At 37.9% G+C, this 26,136-nt stretch overlaps 1 protein-coding gene across 1 annotated transcript in view; it reads right to left on the bottom strand.

The window, feature by feature from the left end:
• Positions 1-5,063: 5,063 nt before the first annotated feature.
• Positions 5,064-26,136, bottom strand: part of selenoi (selenoprotein I) — a 39,372-nt gene continuing 18,299 nt past the window's right edge. Inside the window, 10 exon segments of the mRNA XM_052024603.1 lie at positions 5,064-5,625; positions 10,427-10,609; positions 12,980-13,013; positions 13,015-13,158; positions 13,856-13,904; positions 15,194-15,302; positions 17,967-18,229; positions 19,184-19,258; positions 20,719-20,827; positions 21,364-21,432. Coding sequence (XP_051880563.1) covers positions 5,509-5,625; positions 10,427-10,609; positions 12,980-13,013; positions 13,015-13,158; positions 13,856-13,904; positions 15,194-15,302; positions 17,967-18,229; positions 19,184-19,258; positions 20,719-20,827; positions 21,364-21,432 — 1,152 coding nt within the window. The 3' untranslated portion in view covers positions 5,064-5,508.

Below are 26,136 nucleotides of genomic sequence, written 5' to 3'. Positions count from 1 at the left end.
TTGCTACATCACCTTCAAAAATATTAGCGAGAGTGTACTGTTACCACTGCATTTGAAAACAGGGAATTTCCTTCCTTTCTTACACTGCATCAATGAAATCGCAAGACTTGCTCCTGGCCCAATATACACCACCAGTATTGAACTGGGGAGAACATTAATTATAACAAAAATACTTCACTTATTAATGCTTTAATTATTTCCTTCACTTCCTTATGAGTCCTGAAAAAGTGTTTCTATGGCCTTGCCATTCTTCTCCAAGTCCAATTTGTTCTTCATTTTTGAGTTTGCTTTCAAATTTAGATAAGACTCAATGCTAAGTTCACATTTTTTTCAAATGTTGCTTACTTAAGGCAGCTATTGACAGACATTCCAGAGAATCCTGACTACTGTGGCCAAATAATTAAAGGAAGGTAATATTATTTAGTGACAAGGGAATTAAGAGAAATGAAGTGAAAGAATCTAATATAAATACATGGCATTACTGAGCAAGCATTTACCAATAGGCAATGTTAAAATCAGGCACAAGCAACTTCTGAATGAAATACTTCCCAATATTTAGCAAAATTTACCAGCATAATTTAGAGCACAACATTTTAAAAATTAAGTACTCTCTTATAAAGAGCAAATTGTTTTTGCAACCCAGATCGTCAGTGAATAAACAAAGAAGACACATGGTCTTTAAAGTACTTGAGCCTGACCAAAAATAACCAAATTTAAACTTTAACAAAATACATACCAACAACATATTTGCAAAGGGCACTGAAAAGCTACATTGAAACTAATTGAAAATGTTGATTTTTGTCAAGTACCTCCCCAGAAACATCATGGCTAAATTTAAGATTTGCCCTTTCACTTGTTAATTGTGCACTGTTACTGAATGTGCAATTTAAAAATATTTTACTTTTTGAAGTACTTTTTCACCGAGGATCTTACAATGCATCAAAGGGCAGTCAGAATTTTAAGGTTCTCAAGTTCCCCGTCAACAAATCTCATTTAAAAACACCTGCTAAGAAATTAAATTTCATTATGTGCTCAAGGTCCTATATTTTCCCCCAAATCTTACTTTCTAAACGCAAGAATGCTTCATAATATTCTATTTTGTGACAATGATAAGCATTTTGTTCTAAAGAAAGAATTGCTGATGATTTGTGATGAATCAAGACAGATCATGGAGTTCAAACTTACCTACTTCCCACCCCCCCCCCAACCAAAAACTGAATTCCAACTTTTACATCTTAGTACAGTGCAACCTTGATGTAACTCAGGTGCTGGTGGACAACTTTAAACACTAGTTTGTAAGCCTCCACGTGGCAATTGAAAGCAATGTTTATCTAATGTGTCTCCACGGATACAGTCATACCTGCTGTAAATCCAAAATTATAATATAACAAAGCACGTTAGAGGTAGCACCGTATATCAAGTTTTCTCCTAACTCCCTTACCTAATAAACCATCGCAAATATTTGATTGGGGGGGGGGGGGGGTGGGAAAGAGGAGGTGTAGAGAGAAGATTGTAAATGAACAATGCTAACTTTCACTTTAAGCAAAACCTCTGCAGTTAAAAAAAGACTATTTAACAGATAAGATAGAACAGTCCATTAACAGAGATTAAATTACTATGTAAAAAGGGGTTAAACATTAACATTCACATTTTTTTTTAAATAATCAGGCCTCTGAATTCTAAAGATTGCAAATAATGAAAGTAGTGAACACCATCCACAGAACAAAAGTATTACTTGAATGGTCAAGTGCTTTATTATTCATGAAATCTGCTTTCAAATGTCAGAAGTCAGATTGAGATAGTGAATCATGAAATTACTAGTTTGTCAAAAACATCTAAAAAAAATCACAGAAAAAATGAAACCAAACAACAAATTGCACTGGAATGTTCTGCTTGATAAGTCAAGTTTCGGTACTACATGAAAAATATGGTGTTTCAAAATAATTTACAAGACTGCTTGCATTAGATCTCTGGTAATTTTGGTATACGGAAAAAGCCAAAATGCCCCTTTGGACCAAAAGCCACTAAATTTTTCACAACATCCACTTCATTCTACACAAAAGTATTCACAGAGCTCAGTGCAAAACAACAATTGAGTTAATTATGTTGAGAATATCAAAAATACAAGTTTGACTGTTAGCCCTTTACATATAATAGTTTTCTAGAAAATATGGTTAGCCACTACTTTTAAAGAAGAAACTTTGAAAAGGGCGAGGTGGATGTTCTCTTTTTATATCATGTGCTGTCTAAAAGAGAAGTAAGTAAGGGCACAAAGAATCCTACAGGTCTGCAAGAAATTAGAGTCCACAATGAAAATTACATTCAATCCAAAAACCTTGTTTGGGGAAGGCTGGGGAGGGGGGGGGGGGGGGGGGGGGGGGGGGGGGGGGGGGGGGGGGGGGGGGGGGGGGGTGGGGGGGGGGGGGGGGGGGGGGGGGGGGGGGGGTGGGGAGGGGGGGGGTGGGGTGGGGGGGGGTGGGAAATGAAAGGAAACTGAATTGCAGGCAGTGTCTGGAAAATTGTCATAAGTTGTTCTTTTCAAAGTTATTAAAAATTATGGGGGGGTCACTTTCTTTCACCAGAGCTTTTGCATAGCTGGGACAAGGGTTTGGGAAGAGACATTGGGTACTTTTGCACAGTGCAACTTGTGAATTTAATATAAAAGTTTCACAAAATCTTGAAGATACTAAGAGCCACCCAACTACTGCCCAGAGAATATGAATGATGAATGCACAAGACCCACCCCCACCAGAACATTTATACCATTCCCAAAACCATTTCAAATTGGTACACATGAATCCTTCAAATAATTTTTAGCCAACATCTCACTGGACTTGATAGCCACAGTCTCAGACTTCAATTTTACTTGCCTCCCAATTGCTTTTTTCATTAATTGTGCTTGGATGCAGGAAAGTAACAACATAATCAAACAAATACGCATGCCCTTTATAAATGCTGAAGAAATTTAGCAAAAGGTGACATAGCAGGGATCCATTCGGATCTTGGGTGCTATGTGTGCAGTGTTTGCATGTTCTCCAAGACCATGCTGTTTCCTCCACATCCTAAAAACAAATCAGGGAGGGTTGACGGCCATACAAGAGAGAATAGATCACAGGGAAGTAAGTAGGAGAATGGGAATGATGTGTTTGCTCTGAGAATTGGATAGATTTGATGAGCCAAAAAGTTTTCTATGGCATAAAGGAAATATGAACGTATTAAAGTTAAACAGCTATTTTATGGATTACTCAGCAGAAATAATTGAAGCAACAACTGAATCTTAGTGGACTCAATTAAGTGTATTAATGTCTCTTGTACTATACATCTACTTACACTAATTTCTAAAAGATAACTCTTGAAATTAGCAACCGAAATGGTATGATAAAAGGCTTAGTTCCTTACAACTAAAGGGGTTAAACGTTAACATTCACTATTTTTTTAAATAATCAGGCCTCTGAATTCTAAAGATTGCAAATAATGAAAGCAGTAAACATTAAATTGTATGGAACATTAGTTCCATACAACTAAAATGAATAAACATACTATCATCTGACCATTGAGAACAGCCAAACTGCTCTTTCTGGTCTGCTTTGAATGAATAAGTAGGATGACCCAAAAAACTCTAACAAATTTAAAAGAGCATCAAGTCAAATAAACACACTGAAAGCTCAAACAAGAAAAATAGCAGTGCATTCATATTAACTGTTGTACCATTCAATAAATATAGAACTGTTTCCTCCATTGCCAAATCATTTCCACCATGTACTCCAAGGGTGCTTTGAAACTATTTTGGTAAAATCCAGTTTCAGTGATTGAATGGCATCAAAGCCAAATGTTAGGAATTCAGTTCTAAAGATACTTACAACATATGCACCTAATATCAGAAGTAAACATGTGCAAATTACAGCTGAAATATTAAAGGAAAAGACATGATTTTTCTGAAACACACACAAGCTCAAAAGGATACAAAGACAAGTTCAATGTTTCCTTGATACTCAAACTCTACCACTTTTGTAGTTAAATGATCTAAAGAATTTAAAAGGTATGTAATAATATCAGCATGAAAGTCTAACTTGTATAGTGTTTTGAGACAATGTTTATACAATTGTGGCGTGCAACACGCAATTTCTCTATGTAAATGAAATAGATGCACTCTGCAGTCGTACTCCGTAGACTGGAAGAAGTTAGGGGAATATGTCAACATCTTATGCTTAATTAATTTGGATCAGTTGAATTGCTTTAAATCAATCGTAAATAATTGATGCAAATTAGTAAGTGATCAAACTGCCATAATTCTATTGGTCAAAGCTACATTTCAAACAGAAATTACACTGATGTAATATGAAGATGAATATTGTTGCCATGTTTTATTATGGTAATCATCACCAGTAAGAAATACAGTACGTTCATGGAAAAAAAATGTTTACTAAATTGTACTCACTTTAGGAAGGATCCATCATGCCAAATTGTTACTCCATCAAGCTGGACCATCTCAAAATAATCCCAATAAATATCACCCACCAACCCCAATGCAATGAAATGACTAAAATGTGAAATTCACACAATATATTCATTGCCTTTCCTAAATATTGTTTAGGTAGAAATACTTTGTTTTTGCATCTATACAAACAATTGCTGTTAGTCATGCTTGTTCCTTCCAAGTATACTTTGCTCCAAGGCTTTCAGTATACCCTTCATTCAAGCACAATCCTCCAGGAAAGAAAACTAAAAGTAGAAAATTAACATGCATTCACCATCACAAAACTGAATATTTGAAAAAGTAAAAGTAGCAAAAGGTTTTGATTGGTTTCTGAGAACTATCAATGTTCAAAACGATTGTACATTTTCATTCAATTCCCTTTGGAAATTTTATAATTTACTCATTCAGAAAGTCTTCTTTAAATACATGCTTTACTTATAGTTTTTGACAATTTTCAATATGCTACCCTCTCGTTCTGTCCCCCTTTTTTTAAAAAAAACATCAACTTCCATCATCAGGTTTGCTCAATTGGGCTACAAATAAGACAGGAACATTGTCTGATAGATATCACGAGCAAAATGAAAAGGTCTTTCAAAACATGTATTTGGGAAAGAAAGGTGCACAGATTTTCCAGTGAGTAAGTTACAAAAACATAATTGTAATGCCCAAGTCTCAGACTGTAAATCTATAAAATAGAAATCTGTTGAAAATTTTCCCAGATTTTCTTAAATGCATGCTACCATCTATGTTATTCAAGACTTCAACAGCACAACAGAAGTTTAATGAGAGCATCACAAAAATAAAATCCAGTGCTAGTCAGTTGCACACAATTTTGGCTTGTGCACATTCAACGTCTATTTAAATACTTAATTGAACTATTACACCTGTATTATCAGCAAATCACTTATAAAACAATATTTTTAATACTTATAAATGGACCATCTGATTCTCCTGTTTTCTACTGATGACGGTGGTGGGCACAGTTTGCAGTGATGGCTGAAGCATTCACAGACTGCTGGAATGATCATTCATTACAATACTTCAGAAGCCTGCAAGCCAATTTTCTGCTCCTCCTCCTCTAGTCATTCTGTATTTGGTTTCTTCAAGGAGAAGGCGTATATGTTAAAATGTTTGCTCAGCTGATTTACCTGTTCAAGATAAAATTAAAACACTGTATTCTTAAGTTTTTTTTATAGAGTCAGAGTCATTCAGCCCACCATATCTATGCCAAATATCAAGTACCTCTCCACACTAATCCCATTAACAAGACGTGGTCTGCAGCCTCCTATGCCTCAGCTATTCAAGTGCTTATCTTGATACTTTTTTAAAATGTTAGTGTACCTGTCTTTACCTCCCCTTCAGACAGCGTGTTCCAGATTTCAACCATCCTCTTCGTGAAAATGCTCGGATCCCCTATTAAGCTTCTTACCCTTTCTCCCGTTTCAGGAAATTGACACTTAACTTCCTTATTAATTGCCATTTCCAGATCATTGGGTTATTTATAATGCTTATTTTTTCATGTTAAACTCTACCAACAAATCGTGGAATTTGTTTAAAAATATTTACTCCAATTAAACAATCTTAAGCTGCTCCAATTTTGATCTGTCACAGATGGAAAGGCATCCCTTCTCCCTTTCATTGTTATTTGTTTCTTTGTGTTTGACACATCATTTTGGGGAGTGTTTCCTCGGTAACGAATGTGGGTGTCTTCTTAATTAATTCATGTACAAGAGCCACGAATACAATGACAAAACAGTTAAAGAAATTTCCTAGTCCAAAAACAAAAGGCAGCCCCAATCACACCCTGGAAGCCACAATAATGAAAATGTATGTCAAATAAAAAACTGAAATTCACAAATACCAATATCAAATGCAGCAAAGAAAATACTATCAGATTATCATAGAGTTAGTTGTACAGAGCAGAAACACTCTTCAGTGCACCTCATCCACGCCATCAGTGATGCTTGGCCGCATAAGGCCTGTAACCCTCTCCGACTTTCCTATCCAAGTACCCGTCCAAAAGCCTTTTAAACATAGTAATTGTTTTCAACTCTACCACTTCCTCTGGCAGCTCATTCCAGAAAATTACCAAGCCTCTCGTGTGGGAAAAACTTACCTGTCAGATCTCCTTTACATTGCTGTCCTCTCACATTAAATCTGAAAAAGACAGACTCTCTATCCCATTCTTGCCCATCATACATTTATAAACATCCACAAGGTCACCCCTCAGCCTATCTAACCTCTCCTTGTAACATCCCAAATCTTGTACTCAATACCTTGACCTATGAAGTCAAGTATGCTGAATGCCTTCTTCACTACCCCATCCTAACGATGCTATTAGGCAGGAACTTGGGAGTGTAAATTGGGAACAGATGTTCTTGGGGAAGTGCACAACAGAAATGTGGAGGTTTCATGGGGATCGAGATAGGTTTGTCCCATTGAGGCAGGGTAAGGATGGTAGAGTGAAGGAACCATGGTTGACAAGAGACGTAGACTATCTTGTCGAGGGGTAGAAAGAAACTTACCTAAGGTTTAGAAAGCAAGGATCAGACAGAGCTCTGGAGAGTTACAAGATAACCAGGAGTGAGCTTAAGAATGGACTTTAGAAGGGGGCATGAGAAGGTCTTGGTGAGTAGGATTAAGGAAAACCTCAAGACCTTCTACACGTATGTGAAGAATAGGAGGATGACTACAGTGAGGGTAGGACCGATCAGGGATAAAAGAGGAAACATATGCCTAGAGTCAGAAGAGGTAGGGGAGGTCCCTAATGAATACTTTGCTTCAGTATTCACCAGTGAGAGAGACCATAACATCTGTTAGGATGGTGTACAACAGGCTGATACGCCAGGGCATGTCGACATGAGGAAATAGGATGTGCTGAAAGTTTTGAAAAACATTAGGCTAGATAAGTCACCAGGGCTGGATGGGATATATCCAAGGTTATTACAGGAAGCGAGGGAAGAGATTACTGCACCTTTGGCAATGATCTTTGAGTCCTCACTGGCCACATGGGTAGTGCAGAATGATTTAAGGGTGGCAAATGTCCTTCCTTTGTTCAAGAAAGGGAGTGGGGATAACCCTGGAAATTACAGGCCAGTGAGTCTTACTTCAGTGGTGGGCAAATTACTGGAGAAGATTCTTAGAGACAGGATTTATGGACATTTGGAGAAGCATAGGCTGATTAGGGACAGTCAGCATGGCTTTGTGAGGAGCAGGTCGTGCCTCATAAGCCTGATTGAATTCTTTGAGGATGTGACGAAGCACATTGATGAAGGTAGAGCAGTGGATGTGGCGGACATGGATTTTAGTAAGGCGTTTGATAAGGTTCCTCATGGAAGGCTCATTTAGAAAGTCAGGAGGCATGGGATCCAGGGAAACTTGGCTGTGTGGATTCAGAATTGGCTCGCCCATAGAAGACAGAAGGTGGTTGTAGATGGAGCGTATTCTGCCTGGTGACCAGTGGTATTCCGCAGGGATCTGTTCTGGGACCCCTGCTCTCTGTGATTTTTATAAATGACTTGGATGAGGAAGTGGAAGGGTGGGTTAGTAAGTTTGCAGATGACATAAAGGTTGGTGGTGTTACGGATAGTGTAGAAGGTTGCTGTAGATTACAACAGGATATTGATAGGATGCAGAGCTGGGCTGAGAAGTGGCGGGTGGAGTTCAACCTGGAAAAGTGTGAAGTTTGGAAGATCAAATTTGAAGGCAGAATACAAGGTTGATGGAAGGACTCTTAGCAGTGTGGAGGAACAGAGGGATCTTGGGATCCACATCCATAGATCCCTCAAGGTTGTTAAGGGTTGTTAAGAAGGCGTATGGAGTGTTGGCCTTCATTAGTTGGGGTATTGTGTTCAAGAGCTGCCAGGTAATGTTGCAGTTCTATAAAACTCTGGTTGGACCACACTTGGGGTATTCTGTTCAGTTCTGGTTGCCTCATTATAGGAAGGATGTGGAAGCTTTAGAGGGAGTGCCGAGGAGATTTACCAGGATGCTGCCGGGATTGGAGAGCATGTCTCATGAGGATAGGTTGAGCAAGCTAAGGCTTTTCTCTTTGGAGCGAAGGAGGATGAGAGGTGACATGGTAGAGGTGGACAAGATGATAAGAGGCATAGATAAAATGGACAGTCAAAGACTTTTTCCCCCAGGGTGAAAATGGCTAACACGAGGGGGCATAACTTTAAGGTGATTGGAGGAAGGTGTGGGGGATGTGGGGAGGAACGTCAGAGGTAAGTTTTTTTTAAAAAACACAGAGTGGTGGGTGCTGGCAGAGTTGGTGGAGGCAAATACATTAGGGACGTTTAAGAGACTCTTAGATAGCCACGTGAATGACAGAAAAATGGAGGGCTATGTGGGAGGGAAGGGTTAAATAGATCTTACAGCAGGATAAAATGTCGCCACGACATTGTGGCTGAAGGGCCTATACTGTGCTGTAATGTTCTACATTCTACGTTCACCCATGTTGCCATTGTCAGGGATAAATGCACTTGTATACCAAGGTCTCTCTATACATCAATACCACTGAGGTCCCTACCATTTACTGTCTATGTCCTGGGCTGACAAGTGGCAGATGGAGTTCAATCCAGAGAAGTGTGAGGTGGTACACTTTGGAAGGACAAACTCCAAGGCGGAGTACAAGGTAAATGGCAGGATTCTGGGCAGTGTTGAGGAGCAGAGGGATCTGGGGGTTCATAGCCACAGATCACTGAAAGTTGCCACACAGGTGGATAGGGTAGTTAAGAAAGCTTATGGGATGTTAGCTTTCACGAGTCGTGGGATCGAGTTTAAGAGCCACAAAGTAACGATGCAGCTTTACAAAACTCTGGTTAGACCACACTTAGAGTACTGTGCCCAGTTCTGGTCGCCTCATTATAGGAAGGATGTGGAGGCATTGGAAAGGGTGCAAAAGAGATTTACCAGGATGCTGCCTGGATTAGAGCGTATGGATTATGAGGAGAGACTAAAGGAGCTAGGGCTTTACTCATTACAGAGGAGGAGGATGAGGGAAGACATGATAGAGGTATACAAAATATTAAGAGGAATAGATAGAGTGGACAGCCAGCGCCTCTTTCCCAGGGCACCAATACTCAATACAAGAGGGCATGGCTTTAAGGTAATGGTTGGGAAGTTCAAGGGAGACGTCAGAGGGAGGTTTTTCACCCAGGGAGTGGTTGGTGCATGGAATGCGCTGCCTGGGGTGGTGGTGGAGGCTGATACATTGGACAAGTTCAAGAGATTGTTAGATAAGCATATGGAGGACTTTAAGATATCTTATCTTAGAGGGAGATGTGGGAGGAAGGGGTTAGATAGTCTTAGGAGTGGTTTGAAGGTTGGCACATGGTGGGCCGAAGGGCCTGTATTGTTCTAATATTTGATGTCCCAAATGCATTACTCCACACTCGTCTAGATTGAATTACGTCTGCCACCATTCTGCCCGACTTTCCAACTGATCTGTATCCCTCTGTATCCTTTAATAATTTTCTTTGCTATTTACAACTCCACCAGTTTTCGTGTCATCAGCAAACTTACTGATCATTTCACTTACATTCTCATCCAAATCATTTATATGTGACAAACAATAGTGGTCCCAGCACTGATCCCTGCTGTACATCACTGATTACAGACTTTCAGAGTCAGAAAAAGACTCCCAAACTACTACACTCTGCCTCCTATCACCAAAGTAATTTTGCATCCCATGTGTCAACACACCTTGGATCCCATGTGCCCTAACCTTCTGGACCAGGATGGAATATTTTCTAAACTCTGGAACTAAGACAATACAGTGCTATTGTATGGAACCATACATTCTGGAATTAAGATGGAAATGCTGCTGAGACAAACCTCAATCATTATTCAGAAGTTTTGGAATTTATCCTTCAGAATTACTTTGATGCTACTATTTAACACACATTACAATAACAGCAATGACTGAAGAACAAGAAATCTACTCACCACACATACTCCATAATGAATGTGTGCAAGAGTTATTACTATGGTCAGTATAATAAGAAGATAATATTCTTTGTCTTGTAGGATACCAGAGATCACAAAGATCACACCTATAGCCAAAGGCAGGAGAAGGCAGCTGAGGGGCTGACAGCGGGTGTTACTCATCTGGCAAACTATGAGCTTACACTGAAAGTAGAAGAAAGCAAGGTATTAAGTTGTATTTATGCAAAAATAAACCTCTCGGCCAGGAACTATATTTTATACAATAAAAACATTTGCTATTTGCAGCTTTGAAGGAATGAGTGCAGAACTTGCTGCATTTGCCGACACAATCAAAACCACATTTACTAACCTTATGCAGCCTTAAAATTCCATCAAGAATAATTTATGGAAACAAAAAGTAGTTTTTCAATACTCAGTATACATTAAAGAGATCGACTATAATGTTTGTATGTTGTAACAGTCCACTCAATCTAATTTTCTACTTTAATAATAAATCAAGTTTTGAACATTGCTAGAAATTTGAAATGAAAAGATATACTTGGGATAAATATTTTTTTTAAATCCAATTTGCTCAATGAAGTATGTCATGTTGATCCTGTTCTACTCTCACATTTCAATGAACAATCCAGAATACCTATTTGTTTTTTGTGGTTTACTTTGAACAGTCACATCCAGTAACAGTAGAAAACAGTGACGTGAATCAGCTCAGTGACAGCAACAACTGTAGGTTATCCTCATGCCAGGAGTTGAATCTTTTCAATTCAGTCATTATAGTTTAATCTTTTTACCTGAATTTTAATCACATTGACATCGAACATAAAATGTATCAGTTAATGCTGAATTACTGATAATCAGTGAATATCTTGACTTTCTATGCCCCTATGATTTGCAAGAAGAAGCCAATTGCTCAATAGCTGTACATATCATTGGAGGCTACCAGAATAAAAGCTTTTGAATTCAAACTGGCTGTTGCAAGATCGATTTTCAGGTGAGATTTGGTCTTTCATCTATGCAAGACACCCATAACATTTTTTCCTCAAAAAGTGTTTTTTTCTATTTTGCAAAGCACTTTAAGATAATAAGGCATCCCTTGGTGACTCAAAGGAGTTATCAGACAAAACTCCACACCAATCTGCATACGATGACATTAGATGTAAAGCTTGGTAAAAGAGATGGATTTTGAAGAGCATCTTTAAGGAAAAGGATGGGTAGAAACACAGAAAACTTTCGTGAATTTCTTGAAATGCAAGAAAGCAAACCAGCAGTGAAACCATCAAAACTGGGGATGCTCATGAAGCCAGAAATGGAGGACTGTAGAAATCAGAGGATTGTAGGGCGAGAGACAAGGAGGGGTTGGGACAGGAGAGAAGACTTTGAAACATGACAGCAAGCACATGGGTAATGGGTCAATGAATAAATCCAAGTTAGAACAGGGGGTCTGAATGAAACAACCATGAAACTGTCCAGAAGAACACTGAACTAGCCACTTTTTTTTGGTACAAAAGCACTTGGAAGATTTCAGCAACAAAATAAGTCGGGTCAATGATAGAGTCAGAAACAGACAATGTTACACAGTGACAGTTAGAACTTAATAATGGCTTGGATGTGGCCCAAAGCTCATTTCATGATCAGTAATGACACCAAGGTCTAGAACTGTCTGGTTCAGCCTCAGACTGTGGCAAGGGTGAGTAGGGAATCAGAGGCTAAACAATAAAGTTCGATGCAGAAACCAATTGAGTGATCAACGTTTGACTCTGCTATTTGATGCTGTCAGCCTCATATATAAAGTGATACTGTTCTTGAAGGATATCACCAAGAGGCAGCATGGGGAAAAGGTAAATAAGAATGGAAACTAACAAGTAGGATCCCAACTAGCTGGAAGACTGTAGGACGATGAGATCATACCAGGGGCTAAATACTGGTGACGGTTAGATTGAGCCAAGTTACCTTTGTCACTATGAAGCTTGAAGTCCATGGCTTTGACAGTTGCTGTTACAGTGCTACAGCACATAAGGGAGTAACACCACGTTTGGGGAAAGACAAGTACACGTTTGCGAGGTAACTTGCACGTACATGAACTTTGCCAAGAAAAGTGAGATTCAAGTTGGGACAGCTAATTTGCATGAAGTTTGTTCAAATTTTTTTTGAGTAAAAACAGAATAGATCAAGAGAATAAACAAGGAGTAAACACTAAATATCACCACCTTTGGTAGACAAGTAAGGAAGTCGGATGGTTAGTATTTTAGTGGACATAATCATCTGGAACCAGTTGGTGAATAAGATTTGATCAGATTGGAGAATTAGGGGAAATCAATGAGAAACTCAAGATGCAAGCTCATGGTTAAGCTGGAGACTGGCTGAAGGGAAGGAAGTGACAGAGGCAACTGATAGGACAGTGTGTTAGTGCCAAGACCAAAAACAGGTCAACTAAGACAACAGATGCCAGTGTTACACTTACATTCCTGAATGATCCCTGAATTGTAAACAGTATCAGATAGGGCACTACATGGACCTGGAGAAATTTCACAAATTAACTGGCATGAGTGGACTTACCGTAATATTAGAAAACGCTGTCCCAACCAAAAATATAAATTCTTGGATGTTTCTCTAGAATATCATAAGGTGATGTACGGACCCAAAGCATGCAGAGACCAAAGAGTAATACTGGCGAAATGAATGGAAGCATAGCTTCATAAAAAGAATGCTGCTTCAGTGTGCCAGATCTATATGCCCTAAAAATTAAGGAACACCAGAGTTAATCAAAATAGTGCAACTTTGACAAAATTGTCTAGGAAATGTACATTCATCATAAATTGCTTCACCATGCAATAGAGCACAAAATGCTTCAAAAATCTCAGGGTTTAGCTCAAGACATCTCTAATTCAATGAAAACTTTTAAAACATACATACACACAATCATATCTTACTTTGCAAATCTTAATTTTTCATGAAATCACCTTTTTGGGACGTGCTCAATAGTTTGGCTAAGTTTGTCTCCAAAAATAGTTTATAACATTTGCAAAACTACATTAATTAGAATAAAGATCATGTCAGTGACGTATCATTTATAGTGCTTCACTCCACAGATTCACAGCTAATGCAAAAAGCTTCTGGAATCACAAAGTCCTTTACTGTGTAAATACATGCAGATCATTATGCCTTTAAATTAATTTCTGAGACTATTTGAAATGGAGAGTGAAAATACATGGTATATCTTTATTTGGCTGTGTTATTACACAATTTCAATATATCAAAAAATCTCATTTAGCTCAAGACAGATCTCTAATTCAATGAAAACTTAAAACTTTTTTTTTTACATACAGCCATACCTTAAGTGTTATTATTTGAAATAACACTTAAATTTGAAAGCAATCAACAATTTATTTTAAAAAAGTCTCTGAAATGGAAATCAATTCAAATCAAACTTACTTGAAAACATTGTATAAACTCACAGGAAATGTGATGATGAAGGCACAACCTACAAAATAAATTAATCAATTTTTAAGCATTCGTACAAATTCATTAAGCTAGATGGCATAGATTTTCAATCCAACACAAATTTAGTAACATTCTAAACAAATTCCACACCCAAAAATCGTGGAGACTATCTGATCAAGATGACAATGAAACATCAATGAGCTCTTATGCTGAGCTACAGACATAGTGCATTTCTCTATAATACATTGCATAAGATTTGAAGCAACTTGGAACTCAATACCATCTTCACCTTACAACATTTCAGTTAATAATTATGTTGTGAAATCAAATGTTGTAGTAATGAGGTGATATGATTTTCAATTACTTCAACAATTATATCACTGTGGTGGACACAGGCTAAATATGCATACCACAGCCATCATCCAATTTTAATATTCAAGTCCTGCCTACATGGTCTGATGGAGAAGTTATCTCAATCTGCACCTTATTTTCTGGTTTAGCCATTTGAATTTCTTAAACCTTTTTGGTGGATAATTCCTCAATCAGTACTTTCACAATCAGAATAGAAACAATGTGTGGCTCTTATAGACTGTACTTATAAGATTTAAAAAAAGTAAACAGCTTGATCTGATTTAGAGATAATTCTTAGACTGCTCCCTTTTTGAAATCCAACATAATTTTGTTCACAAAGACCGAGAAGCCCTGCCTCAGTATTAGTCGAGGACATGCATGAACAGATTTAACCTACATGGCCTATTGTAAGGATCATATGGAACTTTGGACACTGCATTTCCCAGTGGCACACCCTCAGATAAAGATTGCATTACCTCATCACAAACCAACAACAAGGTGCCTAATCTGCCTTTTCAATTCTTTGGCAGACGAATTGGTGAAGGCTTGGAATGTTAAAGCTGGAAGGCTTGTTTATAAGTATATCATACCACCTACATGTTACTCAACAAAAAAAGCGAAGGGAACATGAATGTGTAACTCTCCATCATTCTGCCCTATCCTTTCAATATACGCAAAGCTTAGAAGATAATTATATGCATAGAACACAGGTCTTCACAAATCCTCTTGGCATAGGCTTCTAGAATAAAAATGGATAAGATAAACAAGAAGTCGCCAATTCAGAATCTGATTCTGACGTTTTCATTAAATCCACTTGTTATACAGGTCTATATGGATTTCACAACTTAAGAGTACATGTTAAGAATATTCATCCTGTGCCTCAAACTGAAATCACCATTAGGAGAACTGCATATGTAAACCTTTGTTTTTTTTAAATAAACCAAGATGTGCGATAAATAGTTAAATGAAGGTACGTACTCAATATCATGGTAGTAAAGAGATCTCTGTACTGAAAATTGAGGAAGATGGGTCCATACCAAGCTTCGACTCCAACAACTGCAGTTATAATGTATACAATTGAAATGGTCTGCAACAGAATGAGGGGAAGAATTTTGTTACTACTTGAGGGCAACCTCATCTCATTGATCCGTATATACAATTGAATGAAACAGACATACAACATCTACATTGCTTGCAAACGAACAAGTGACTATTCTTAACCATTTCTACAGACAGGAAATTCTGTAAATGATTTTTATCTTTCCTACTGTAGGAATGGAGCAACATCTCAGCTGTTAGAAAAATATACAATGCTGAACACAGAACTGTGTGTTCAAAAAATATAGGTACAAGCAAACACCCATTAACTAGCCCATTAAAGTCGCATCATAAAATGAAACACAATTTTCTGTACCTTTAATGCTACAGCCCTGGCAGTTTAGAATTATGGTGATATATAATCATGAAAGAGGCAGCCACTTGGCCCATCACATCCATGCTGGCAATTTCCTAATTCTTGGCTTATAGTCTTGTAGGACGTTGCTCTTTAAGTGCTCACCTAAATACTCTTTAGATGTAGTTAGGATTTGTGCCTCCACCATCAGATCCCCACCACTCTGTGTGAAGTAGTTATTTTGTTGTCCCCAACCATCACACCCTCTCCTGCTCTCCCAACAAAAACTACTAATCCTTCCACCAAGTAATATGCACACGTTCTGTAGCTGGAGACACATGAGATGGCAAATGATGGAATCTGGAGCAAAAAACCAAACTGCTGGAGGAACTCAACAGATCAGGCAGTCTCCGTGGACGCAAATGCATGGTTGATATTTCAGGTTGAGAGCCTGCATCAGGATTCTGCAGGGTCTCAACCCAAAACGTCGACCATCCTTTCGCCTCCACAGAGGTTGCCTGACCTGCCGAATTCCACCAGCAGTTTTTTTTTTGTGTTCCCTATTGACCTCTCTGCTGAGAAAAATAGGTCCTTCCTGCTTATGACATCTGGGCATCTCAATTTTCTGCAGGGTTAAACTTTCTTTCAGTCTAGACAATCCCAAAGTTTTCGATCTTCAATCAAAATTTTCAATCTGCAGGCAGCACCAAATTGAGAGGTACAGTTGACACCATGACAAAACACAGCAAGCCATTTAGAAGCTTTCAGAATGGACATGTGATTGGCAAGTGGATTTTAATAGTGGCATGTGTGATATGTTGCATTTAAATCTAATGAATGCGGCAGCCAGGTTTCTGAAAGGATTCTGAGGCTCAGATAAACTAAATCAGGAAAGCTATGACACAGTAAGTGAAAATTTTAAAAAACTACAGGCCATCCTGAAGTAATAAATGCCCCACTTACAGACATTCCTACGTACGAATAAGCTCCCACAATATCATTAAATTCAAAAGTTCAGTGTACGTACATGTTAGTTCCTCTCTCTCTTCCCCACACTTATAGTAATTGTTCTATATTTTATTTTAAAATCAGTCGTGTTTTTGAAATCATTCATTATAATACTGTGGAGGTATGGTTACCAAGGAGTAAGTATGTGTATTTTCCAACTTACAGACAAAAGAGATTTAAGGAAGTCTGTAAAAACTGAACCTGTTCGTTACCTGTACAGATACTGGAAATCTGAAATAAAAACATAAATTCTGGTAACACTCAACAGATCAGACAACATCTGTGGACAGAGAAACAAGTCACAGAGCTTTGACAAATGGTCTTTGTCCAAAAAGATTGAAGCTGTTTCACTTTCCACAGTTGCTGCTTGATCTCCTGAGTGTACAGAGCATTTTCCGTTTTTAAACTAGTGACAGAGGTTACTATGGCCATAAAATCCAAACCAAATAGTGGAGCTCATGACTGGTGAAATAGAATTGAAAGGCTTGCAAGTTATATTAAACATTGAACCTGTGTTAATACTGTAGTTGCAGTACCATGGATAATTCTGGTACCCTTATTATAAATAAAGATATTGTGTAAATCTTTTCTACAGCTTTGCCAGACAGTACCAAAAATGAGGGGGTGTATTTATCAGAAGAAACCGAAGGCAAAATAGGTCTCTTTTTTTTGTTGAAAACAGAAGGCTAAAATGCAACCATATTGATATCTTTAAAATAAAGCTAATATTTCCAGTTAAATCAGTGTAAAACAAGGCTCAAATACAAAATAGTCACTTATAAACTCAATAGGAAATTTACCCAAAGTATGGAATCAGCTATCACAAAAAGTATTTGAAGCAAATATCACTGATATGTTGGAGGAGAAACTTGGAGGATAAATATATATGAAACAGGATAGGTGGCTTGTCTAGAGATAAATGCCAGCAAAGAACAATTCGGGTTCAATGGTCCATTTCTGTGCTATACACTGCAATATATTCATCTTTGTGTGACTGCATACCAACATATTTTGGAAAGGAAACCCAAACTAAAACTCTGAATAAAAATATTCTGAATTATTGAGTCCCACTGATCATCAAGACTTTATTTATGTAAGTGACCAACAGTTATCTTTGGCTGAAAATACAATTTAATTCACTTTATTACCAGCAGGCTTGAATACTACCATTTCATTCAATGAAGTACACTACAAGTTTAAAAATTCATTGTACTTCAGCCCGCTACTAATCACATCAGGCTGCCGGATAGTTCGACTTGCATAAAGGAATTACCGCCCAACAACATGCAACATTTAAGCATAACAAGGTACTCTACAAAAGATGACATTTTTACCTTGAAAGTCACTTACCACTTGACTAAGGTCATATCCCCAAGGAAGGAAAAGAATTCCTGTGTTGTACTTCTCCCAGTGGGAAAGGATGAAGGAAAACAGTACTACCCATAATATGAGGAAAAGTGTGAGGACACTAACACCGGCTTCCCCACGTCCAAAAATGGAGTAAACAGTGACCACAAAAAATATACACGCCCAGCTGTCCAAACCATGGTCAAAGAGTTCTCCAAGGGGAGTACTAGAGTTTGTTCGTCGAGCTTGCTTTCCATCAACTCCATCTATGAGAAATCAAGAAGAGATTTTTTACGTCACAATAATACCCCCTTATTTAAGTTCCTCCTATTCAATTTAGAAAGCAGAGGTACCAACATATTTACACCAGGAAAAGCAACTATCGCGCCTGTAACAAGTCAGTAGGAAGCAGGTTTCCTGACATTCGCTAAAGATCTCACTATTTTTCTTCCAAGGAACAGGAGTAGGCCATTCTGCACCTCCAACCTGGTCCACTGTTCAGTTAGATTTAGCTTAATCTACATCAATTCCCTTTGGTTCTGATTTTAAGAACATTGCCCAACAAATTTATCAGAACACAGTTTTTAAATTTTCAAAGCTTCTCAAAAAAATTGTTTCACACTTCCTCGACAGATTGTGTGATTTAATGCTTCGTGATATCACCTCTCATAAGTCAGCTCCAATTCATTGCCATCAGGGTGATATTACATCTATAATTCACTCTTCAACAGTTTTACACAACTATGTGCATTTCAGAATAGAATTGATGTAGAACAGAGTAGAACCAGTTTGATGCAAGGCAAACAGTGGGTTGGTCTGTATAAAAGTATCAAGAAAGTTGGGTGATCAACAGTCATGGAGAAAAAGGGTAGACAGAAAAAAGGTGTGAACAAGTGGAGTTAAGGGAGGGGCATAAAGTGAGAGAGTTGACAAAGAAAAGTGTCAGCAAGACATGCCTTGGGAAATGTGGCTTTGTGGACCACAAACAGAGATACTTATTCAGATAGACTCAATCTTAGCCAAAATCATCCATAAATGTCTTAAAGTTGTTCTAAGTGTGGTCAATGGAGTTTAAAGAAATGACGGATAATGGAGTAAAGCAACCTGTTATCAACACAACCCATAACGATAACAATCACAAATGAAAACAACTTCAAGCGTGCCGTCTATAAAACATTATGATTTGTTAAATTAAAAACCAGAACAGAATTCAGCATCACCTAGTGTATATGCTGTAAAGTTTAGGAGACCAGCGACAACCCACACCCAACTCGGAACATGCTCATAACCTTCACCTGAAACAGAAGAGCAAAAAAAAAAGATTGGGGTCATTCTCCAATCAGACAATCAGCTTTTAAAGGCATTTCCTCAATGTGTTACAGGGCAAAATTTTCTGCTTTTTGTAGTAAACAACAAAATTAACAATTTCCTTCATCTTTAAATTTATTAGGTGTAAGGGACAACACATCAATTGATCTCAGCTCCTGTAATTGCAGTCATAGCAAAGATACTTAGTTGATGGGCATAATCATTTCAAAGAGCAGTAAAGAAAGCAATCAGATTTCAGAATGATGAAAAAAAGTTCCAACTGACTATTTGCAAAAGTGGAACAAATATTTAACAATTTAAAATGTAGTTAATTTCTATGATAAATTGATAAAAATAAATTTGCAAATGACGTGGAAGCAAATGATTTATGCAAGTACTTAAATTGGAGAACAAGACAGCTATGCATGTCATTACCAAGACTATTAGAAAATACACAAAAACATGCTGCTTTTGAAGTTTTTATATGAATTCATTCACAAGCTTCTGCTTTACAAGTGCCAGGTACTTTATTCTTGCCCATAATTTTCCAAGCATACAATGGTTTCAGCTGTGAGCAACATGTGCAATCACAGTCAAGGGATTCCGTACAGGCTAAAAAAGGAAATGAAATAGGGCTGTTGAGCAACCAAGGTCAAATCACTCAATTTTGAAAGCAATTTTAACCACACTTTTAAATACACTATCAAAAGACAAGATACTAATAATTATCATTTTCTACACTGAGTTTAGTTCAATGTTTTTAAAATCACATTTTTGTTTGGTAGACTTGCAGTCTGGTATTCTGTATGATTGCTGCTGGTCTATACAGGTTGGACAGAACAGCTCCAGTTTATTTCAGCATCGAATGGAAGCTGGTGATGATGGAGCTTAAATATGTAATCAGCATCCTTCAGCTGAAACTCCATTGATGGTAATACTGCAATATTCTGGGCCATGATTTCCATTTTCTCAATACTGATGGCCAATCTAAACTCCTTAGAGGCATGGGAGACAAAATGTGCTGTACTAAATTTAATGCAAGCAGAGGCATCAGACATTGTATGTTCCTTGAGCAGCTGTCCAAGCGGCATTTGTTCATTTGTAAAATGTAGTTAGCACTAGAGATCTCAGTTAACATTTATAATTCAGCCACAGGCTAACCCCAAGATCCTTCAGTAAAAGTAAGGGGAAAGGGTGGGGGTCAAGATTCCAAAACAGCCAGCAGCATCAGAACCAGATTGAACACAAGTACCCTTCACAATTAAAAAGGTAAATACAGTGCAAAAGGCAGCAGCAGCCGCCTAAAGAACAACTAACTAGTGATCAAGAGTTTTATTCAAGTTGTGAGCAATACTACTATAAATGGAATATGTATGCATTGTGACATCAGGATTTGTTACCTATAACCAGTTTTCAACCATATTCATTTTTTAATCCAAACTCTTACCTGAAGCATAAAAATCATAATCAAAATAGGCCAGCATACAAAAATTAAGTACAAGCAGTATGAAACCACAGAATGTCAACAGATTTGGTGCCAACCATGTGGGTAAAATCTATAAAAGCAAAGACAAAGGTCGGTAAGTAGGGAGATCATAAATTCTCCATTGCATATTAACTAGACTTTTACAGTCAATTAAACAAAATCTTAATACTGATTATGGCAAGTCAGCCTAGCCAGCTACCACTTTATTGTAAAGCAATGTTCTAGACAGTGGATCCTTGTATAACAAAGAATAAAACTATGTTGATCTATAATCTTAACATCTGCACCTTCAGGAGACATCTCAACATAGATTTTCACTTCCACTGTTTTTAATACGGCTTCTACCTTCAGCCTTATACTTCAGAGATGCCTGCATTTTAAATAATGCTGCATGATACTTTAAAATAGAGCATTAGCAGCACATCATCTCTGAAACTCCATGCTTCTGCTTAAGGTATTTTTTTTAAAAGGAAACAAGTAAATCTAGTATATACTTTTGTTCATTAAAAATTTTCTTGCCAAGTTTAGTTCAACCTCATACCATATGGAACATTAAGAAACTACATCTGGACTCAGCAATTCTAGAAGTTATTAATGTGCTCTTACCTTTACTACAGAGTTCCAAAAGGGGTGCATAACATATACAGACAATGGATTGGTGTCCACTGCACTATACTGTAAAGGAATTAAAAAGAAAACTGTTGCATATATTTCAAATTAAAATGTTAACATTTATAAATTATTTAAGCTTTCAAAATGGCAGTACAACTTAACTACTGCAACATCTGAGCAAAATTAGACTCTTGTTTAAGTAAACAGATTGCTGGATTATTTCTCTATTGGATGTTTAACTAAATATTGGCAATTTAACCAGGAAGTTTTTGGGAATTTCACTCCCAACTAGAGTTGGATTCACATTGTTTGTTTTAGTTACTGTGTGCAGTTGTGAAATATACAGATCTACTATTTTTCTATGAATCAATTAAAAGTTTTAAAAAAAAAATCAGAAAATGCAGGAAATGTTCAGGTCAAGTAGCATCCATGAGAGAGCAAGAAACAGTGCACAGCTTTCATCACCTGAATATTAGCGACATTTACAAGTTTTATTTCAAATTTCCAGTATCCGTAACATTTTACTTTAGAAAGTGTTCTAAATCTTTCACCAGAAGGCAAAGATGCTGATGAACAGCTTGTGAAAGGTGTAGAACCAGTGGCAACACTGAAAACAAGTACAACACCAAAATTAAGTTCTGGTTTTAAAATTGAATATGTGCAGAGGGGAAATTATCCATCATCCCCATAATCACTTTTTCAGTCCTGTACAAGAGCTTCTTTATCTTTGTTTTCACTCTGATGTTCAAAAAAATTCATGTCTTTACTACTTTATGATCTGCTGCATATTTCTATAATTTTTTTTAAAACAAATTACTTGCATTTAAAGTTCCTTTTTATCACCAATATTTCAATTGCTATTCAGATTTGAAAAGTTGACCCCAAGGACGACTTCACAATTTAATACAATAAATCAAGTTAGCAACATCGCATTTCTTTTAAACAAACCAGTTAGGAAGAGGAGGTAGAGCCGTCAGAATGTTTCCAATAGTATTTAAGGTTATTAACCCCAAAGGTAACAATGAAAATTGATTATTCTCATAGGCAATAACCTGCTTCAAATCAAAAGATTTCATCTCCAAAATTAAACTTGCAATGCACAGCAAATCCTGAACATGTCTTAATCCTCCACCTCTTAATAAAATTACTGCATTAATATTGTAACCTATTCTGTTTTTTTTATGAACTGTCTTATGAAACACACACACCAATTTCCTGCATTATCACTGAGTCTAAGAACATGTCAAGTTTGCTAGAATTTTAGTATTGGGAGTTTTACTTTGCTGGGAGATTTTTAAAAATATCTTCAATAAAACAGAGTGCAATTTTCATGGCACGGGTTTCTCCAACTAAGTGGGAAATAAAAGCAAGGATCAGTACTACCAATGTGAAACATCCAGATTGTTATAAAAACATATCTGGTGCACTAATGCCCCTCAGGGAAGGAAATATGCCATTCTCATGCAGTCTGGCCTTTGAACCCACAAATGCAGCTCTCTTAACTGGCCTCTGAAACATCCTTTAAGTGGTAATTAAGGATCAGCAACTGCAACAAAGAAAAAAAAACAGAATGCTGGAAGAACTCAGAGGGTCAAGCAAGACCTGTGGAGGTAAAAGGTGCAAGTTGATGTTTCTGGTCAAGAACCTGCATCAGAACAGAGGGAACAGGAAAGGTTGCTGATATATAGCAATCCTGGGAGGGGTGGGGTTGGAGGGTAAAGGCTGGTGAGTGATAGGTGGAACCAGAAAGGGAAGTGATGATGGACAGATGGAACCAGGTAAGGTGGGGTGGGGAGTAAGAAGGAATGGGAGGAATGAACAAAGGGAGAAGAAAACTAAGTGGACAGGTGAGTGTGTGTGGGAGGAGAATGCCAGGAGCGTGGGTTACATTCAATGTTCACACCATTGGGTTGTAAGCTACCCAAGCAAAATACAAGTTGAGTTTGGCCTCTCCGTAGGAATGGAGAAAGCCGAAGACAGGCAGGTCAGTGTAGGAGCGGTAGGGAGAGTTAAAATGACATGTAGCTGAAAACTTGAATGGCTTTTGCAAACAGAATTGCAGGTGCCAGCTGAAAAGTTTTACCACTATTGTCTATTTGATGCAATCAGCAAGTACAAGTTTACAACACTATCGCACAATCAAAACAATGGAAAATTGAAGCAGGATCAAAAAGGGCTGTTTTATAGTGGCGACTTCCCCTGGAATCTTTATCTCAATGCTGCTGCAATATGCCTTCAGCTCACCCACAGAGCAGAAGACTGAGAGCCAATATACATGTGGCAAAACCTCCTCGGGGATATGCTCTAGGCTGACATTACCTTATGACCATCCCCTCACAAAGAATACCTCCATTGACTTATGAACACAATCTCACATGCCTGTAAAGAGTTCTGAACAACCACCTGCATCAAGGCGGCAAATGTCACAGCACACAACTCTGCAATATAACCATCAAATAGCTCTAGCAATTATTGGAGGTTTTTGACAGCTTTACAGACAGCATCAGCAGGAATGCATCAGTTAAATGCCGAAATCAGCTTTACAGTCTTTGCAACACACATGGCCAAGTTCAGCTAGAGAGCAAGAACTAAATGCAGCTTGACAAACAACAAATTTCAAGTCCACCAAGCCAATGTCCTTAATACACTACTCTATAGCAGCAATGCTTGATCAGATGAAAAGCACAATAAAAGGCTCAGTTTGCCTCAAATGCAGCCTGGGCACCTCCTGGCAGGGTAAGGTTACCAATTTAGAATGTCCTGGAGCCTGCTGTCCATAAGCATCTATTCACTTCTAAGCCAATGACATTCGCTGTAGTGATGCCACTTATTTGCTGTATTCCCAAGGACATTCAACTAGCCAGCGGATCACAATGTCTTGGATGCCCATACCTGGACTCTGAAGACAATTGGGAACAAGATACAAACATGGTGAGTAGCGACACAGGCAACCAAAGAGGCATCTAGCAATAATTCAGAGCAGTAGAGCCCAACTCTTCAAAACAAAAAGGCCAAATCAAACTGGATGCCAAACTTGCTGAGAAAAGGACCCAGAAATACAGAAATGAGCAAAATTCACACCATTTTTAATCCACTGCTTTCATCTGCAACAAGTGTAGCCGAGACTGTTGTGCCACACCAAAAGACATTTAACACAGACAGTCACCAAGGGGAAATTCATCAGAAGGACAAAGCTGCCACAATGGGCACAGGAATTTATGAAAGGCAATATGAAAATAAGAGCAGTGAGTTTGTTCTTAAAATATTATCTGTATATCCAGATCCTATTATCCCTGTTGCATTTTCCAGAAAAATATATACACTCTGTTTTGCCCTGCTTTTCTTACAGCCACCCTATCATGTCACCTTTGTTCAGACTATTGAAACATCTGCTTTTCCCTCCAAAATGTTTACATTGGGACCATAGAAAAAGGATGTTGCAGCTATTGAAAGGATACAGGACAAGAATGATCGTGGGATTGGATTATGAGAAATAATCTTACAAATGGATATGATTGCTGTTTTGGGGATTCAAGAAGAAAGTAACTTATGTAAACTTCGACAAAATGTTGCACCCTGCTTAGAACATAAGGGTCCAGCTAGGGTGAATACAAAATAAAATCTCCCACACATCCCAAATAAAAGGTAGTCAAATTCTGACAAGTTGACCCCAACTCACTGCACATACACTCACACTTGCTGGCATTTTCATAGAGAACCTTTTGTGATATCCAAGTCCCCTGCTGTTGAGAGCAGGATTTTTTATTAACATATTTAAAGTCAGCTCCTAACTGATTTAAGTTAAACTGCCTACACTGCAAGCTACCCCAGAAGTCACTATGAAAATAAGAGCAATGAGTTTGCTCTTAAAATATGATCTGTATATCCAGGTCCTATTATCCTGTTGCATTTTCCAGAGAAATATTTACACTTTGTGTGAAGCGAAGGAAAGAACACTGAATTACAAATGCCTTATCCAGGAATTCATGGTGTCAGTGTATAGGAATATGACTGTACCAAGCCTTCAGCCTCCCCTTGCAGGAATAATGTCCAAATAAGAGTAAGTTGTGATATGATATTTGCCAAGTGTAGTGTGCTTGGGAGGAACAAGTAATTTTGTACATTTCTTTCTCAAAACTTTCCACCATTAGGATATTCTTTCAGTTCATGTGTGGATGAGTACAGATTTAATGTTAGAATTTTAGGTTATGGTCATTCAACGTTTCCATTATATTTTTATATAATGCAGCAATCAAGGTGACAAAAGCCAACCCTGATGAATGCTCGTCTTTTGCCCACCGATCCTTTTTGATTGGCATTCCATCCATCACTGAAACGTTTATTCCCCCCCAACACCTGCACACCAAGGCTGCAGTGCAAACTACCTACAAAATACACTGCAATTATTGAACGAGGCTACTTCCTAGACCTCCCAAACCCACAAGTGGCAAGGTCAATAAGGGGACCACGGGTTCTCCTCCAAGTCACTCAATAACCCAGTTTGGAAATATATCACTAGTCATTCATTGTTGTTCTGTCTAAACCTAGAATCTCCTATCCAATACTTTGGAAATATCTTAACCAGAAGGATTAACAGTGAGTGGCAACTCACTGTCATCTTCTCAAGGGTATTAGAGATGGGCAATAAGTGCTTTACTTGCCATTGATGCTCACATTCCTTAAATGGAGAAATGTACTAGAATTCATTTTCTTCTCCCCCACCTCCTCAGTTCTGATGCTATTAACAATTGTGTTATTTTTCCCGTT

Source organism: Pristis pectinata, chromosome 10, assembly GCF_009764475.1.
Source record: "Pristis pectinata isolate sPriPec2 chromosome 10, sPriPec2.1.pri, whole genome shotgun sequence".
Lineage (NCBI taxonomy): Eukaryota > Metazoa > Chordata > Chondrichthyes > Rhinopristiformes > Pristidae > Pristis > Pristis pectinata.
Note: the sequence above shows the minus strand (reverse complement) of the source record. Positions and strands in the feature narration are given on the sequence as shown.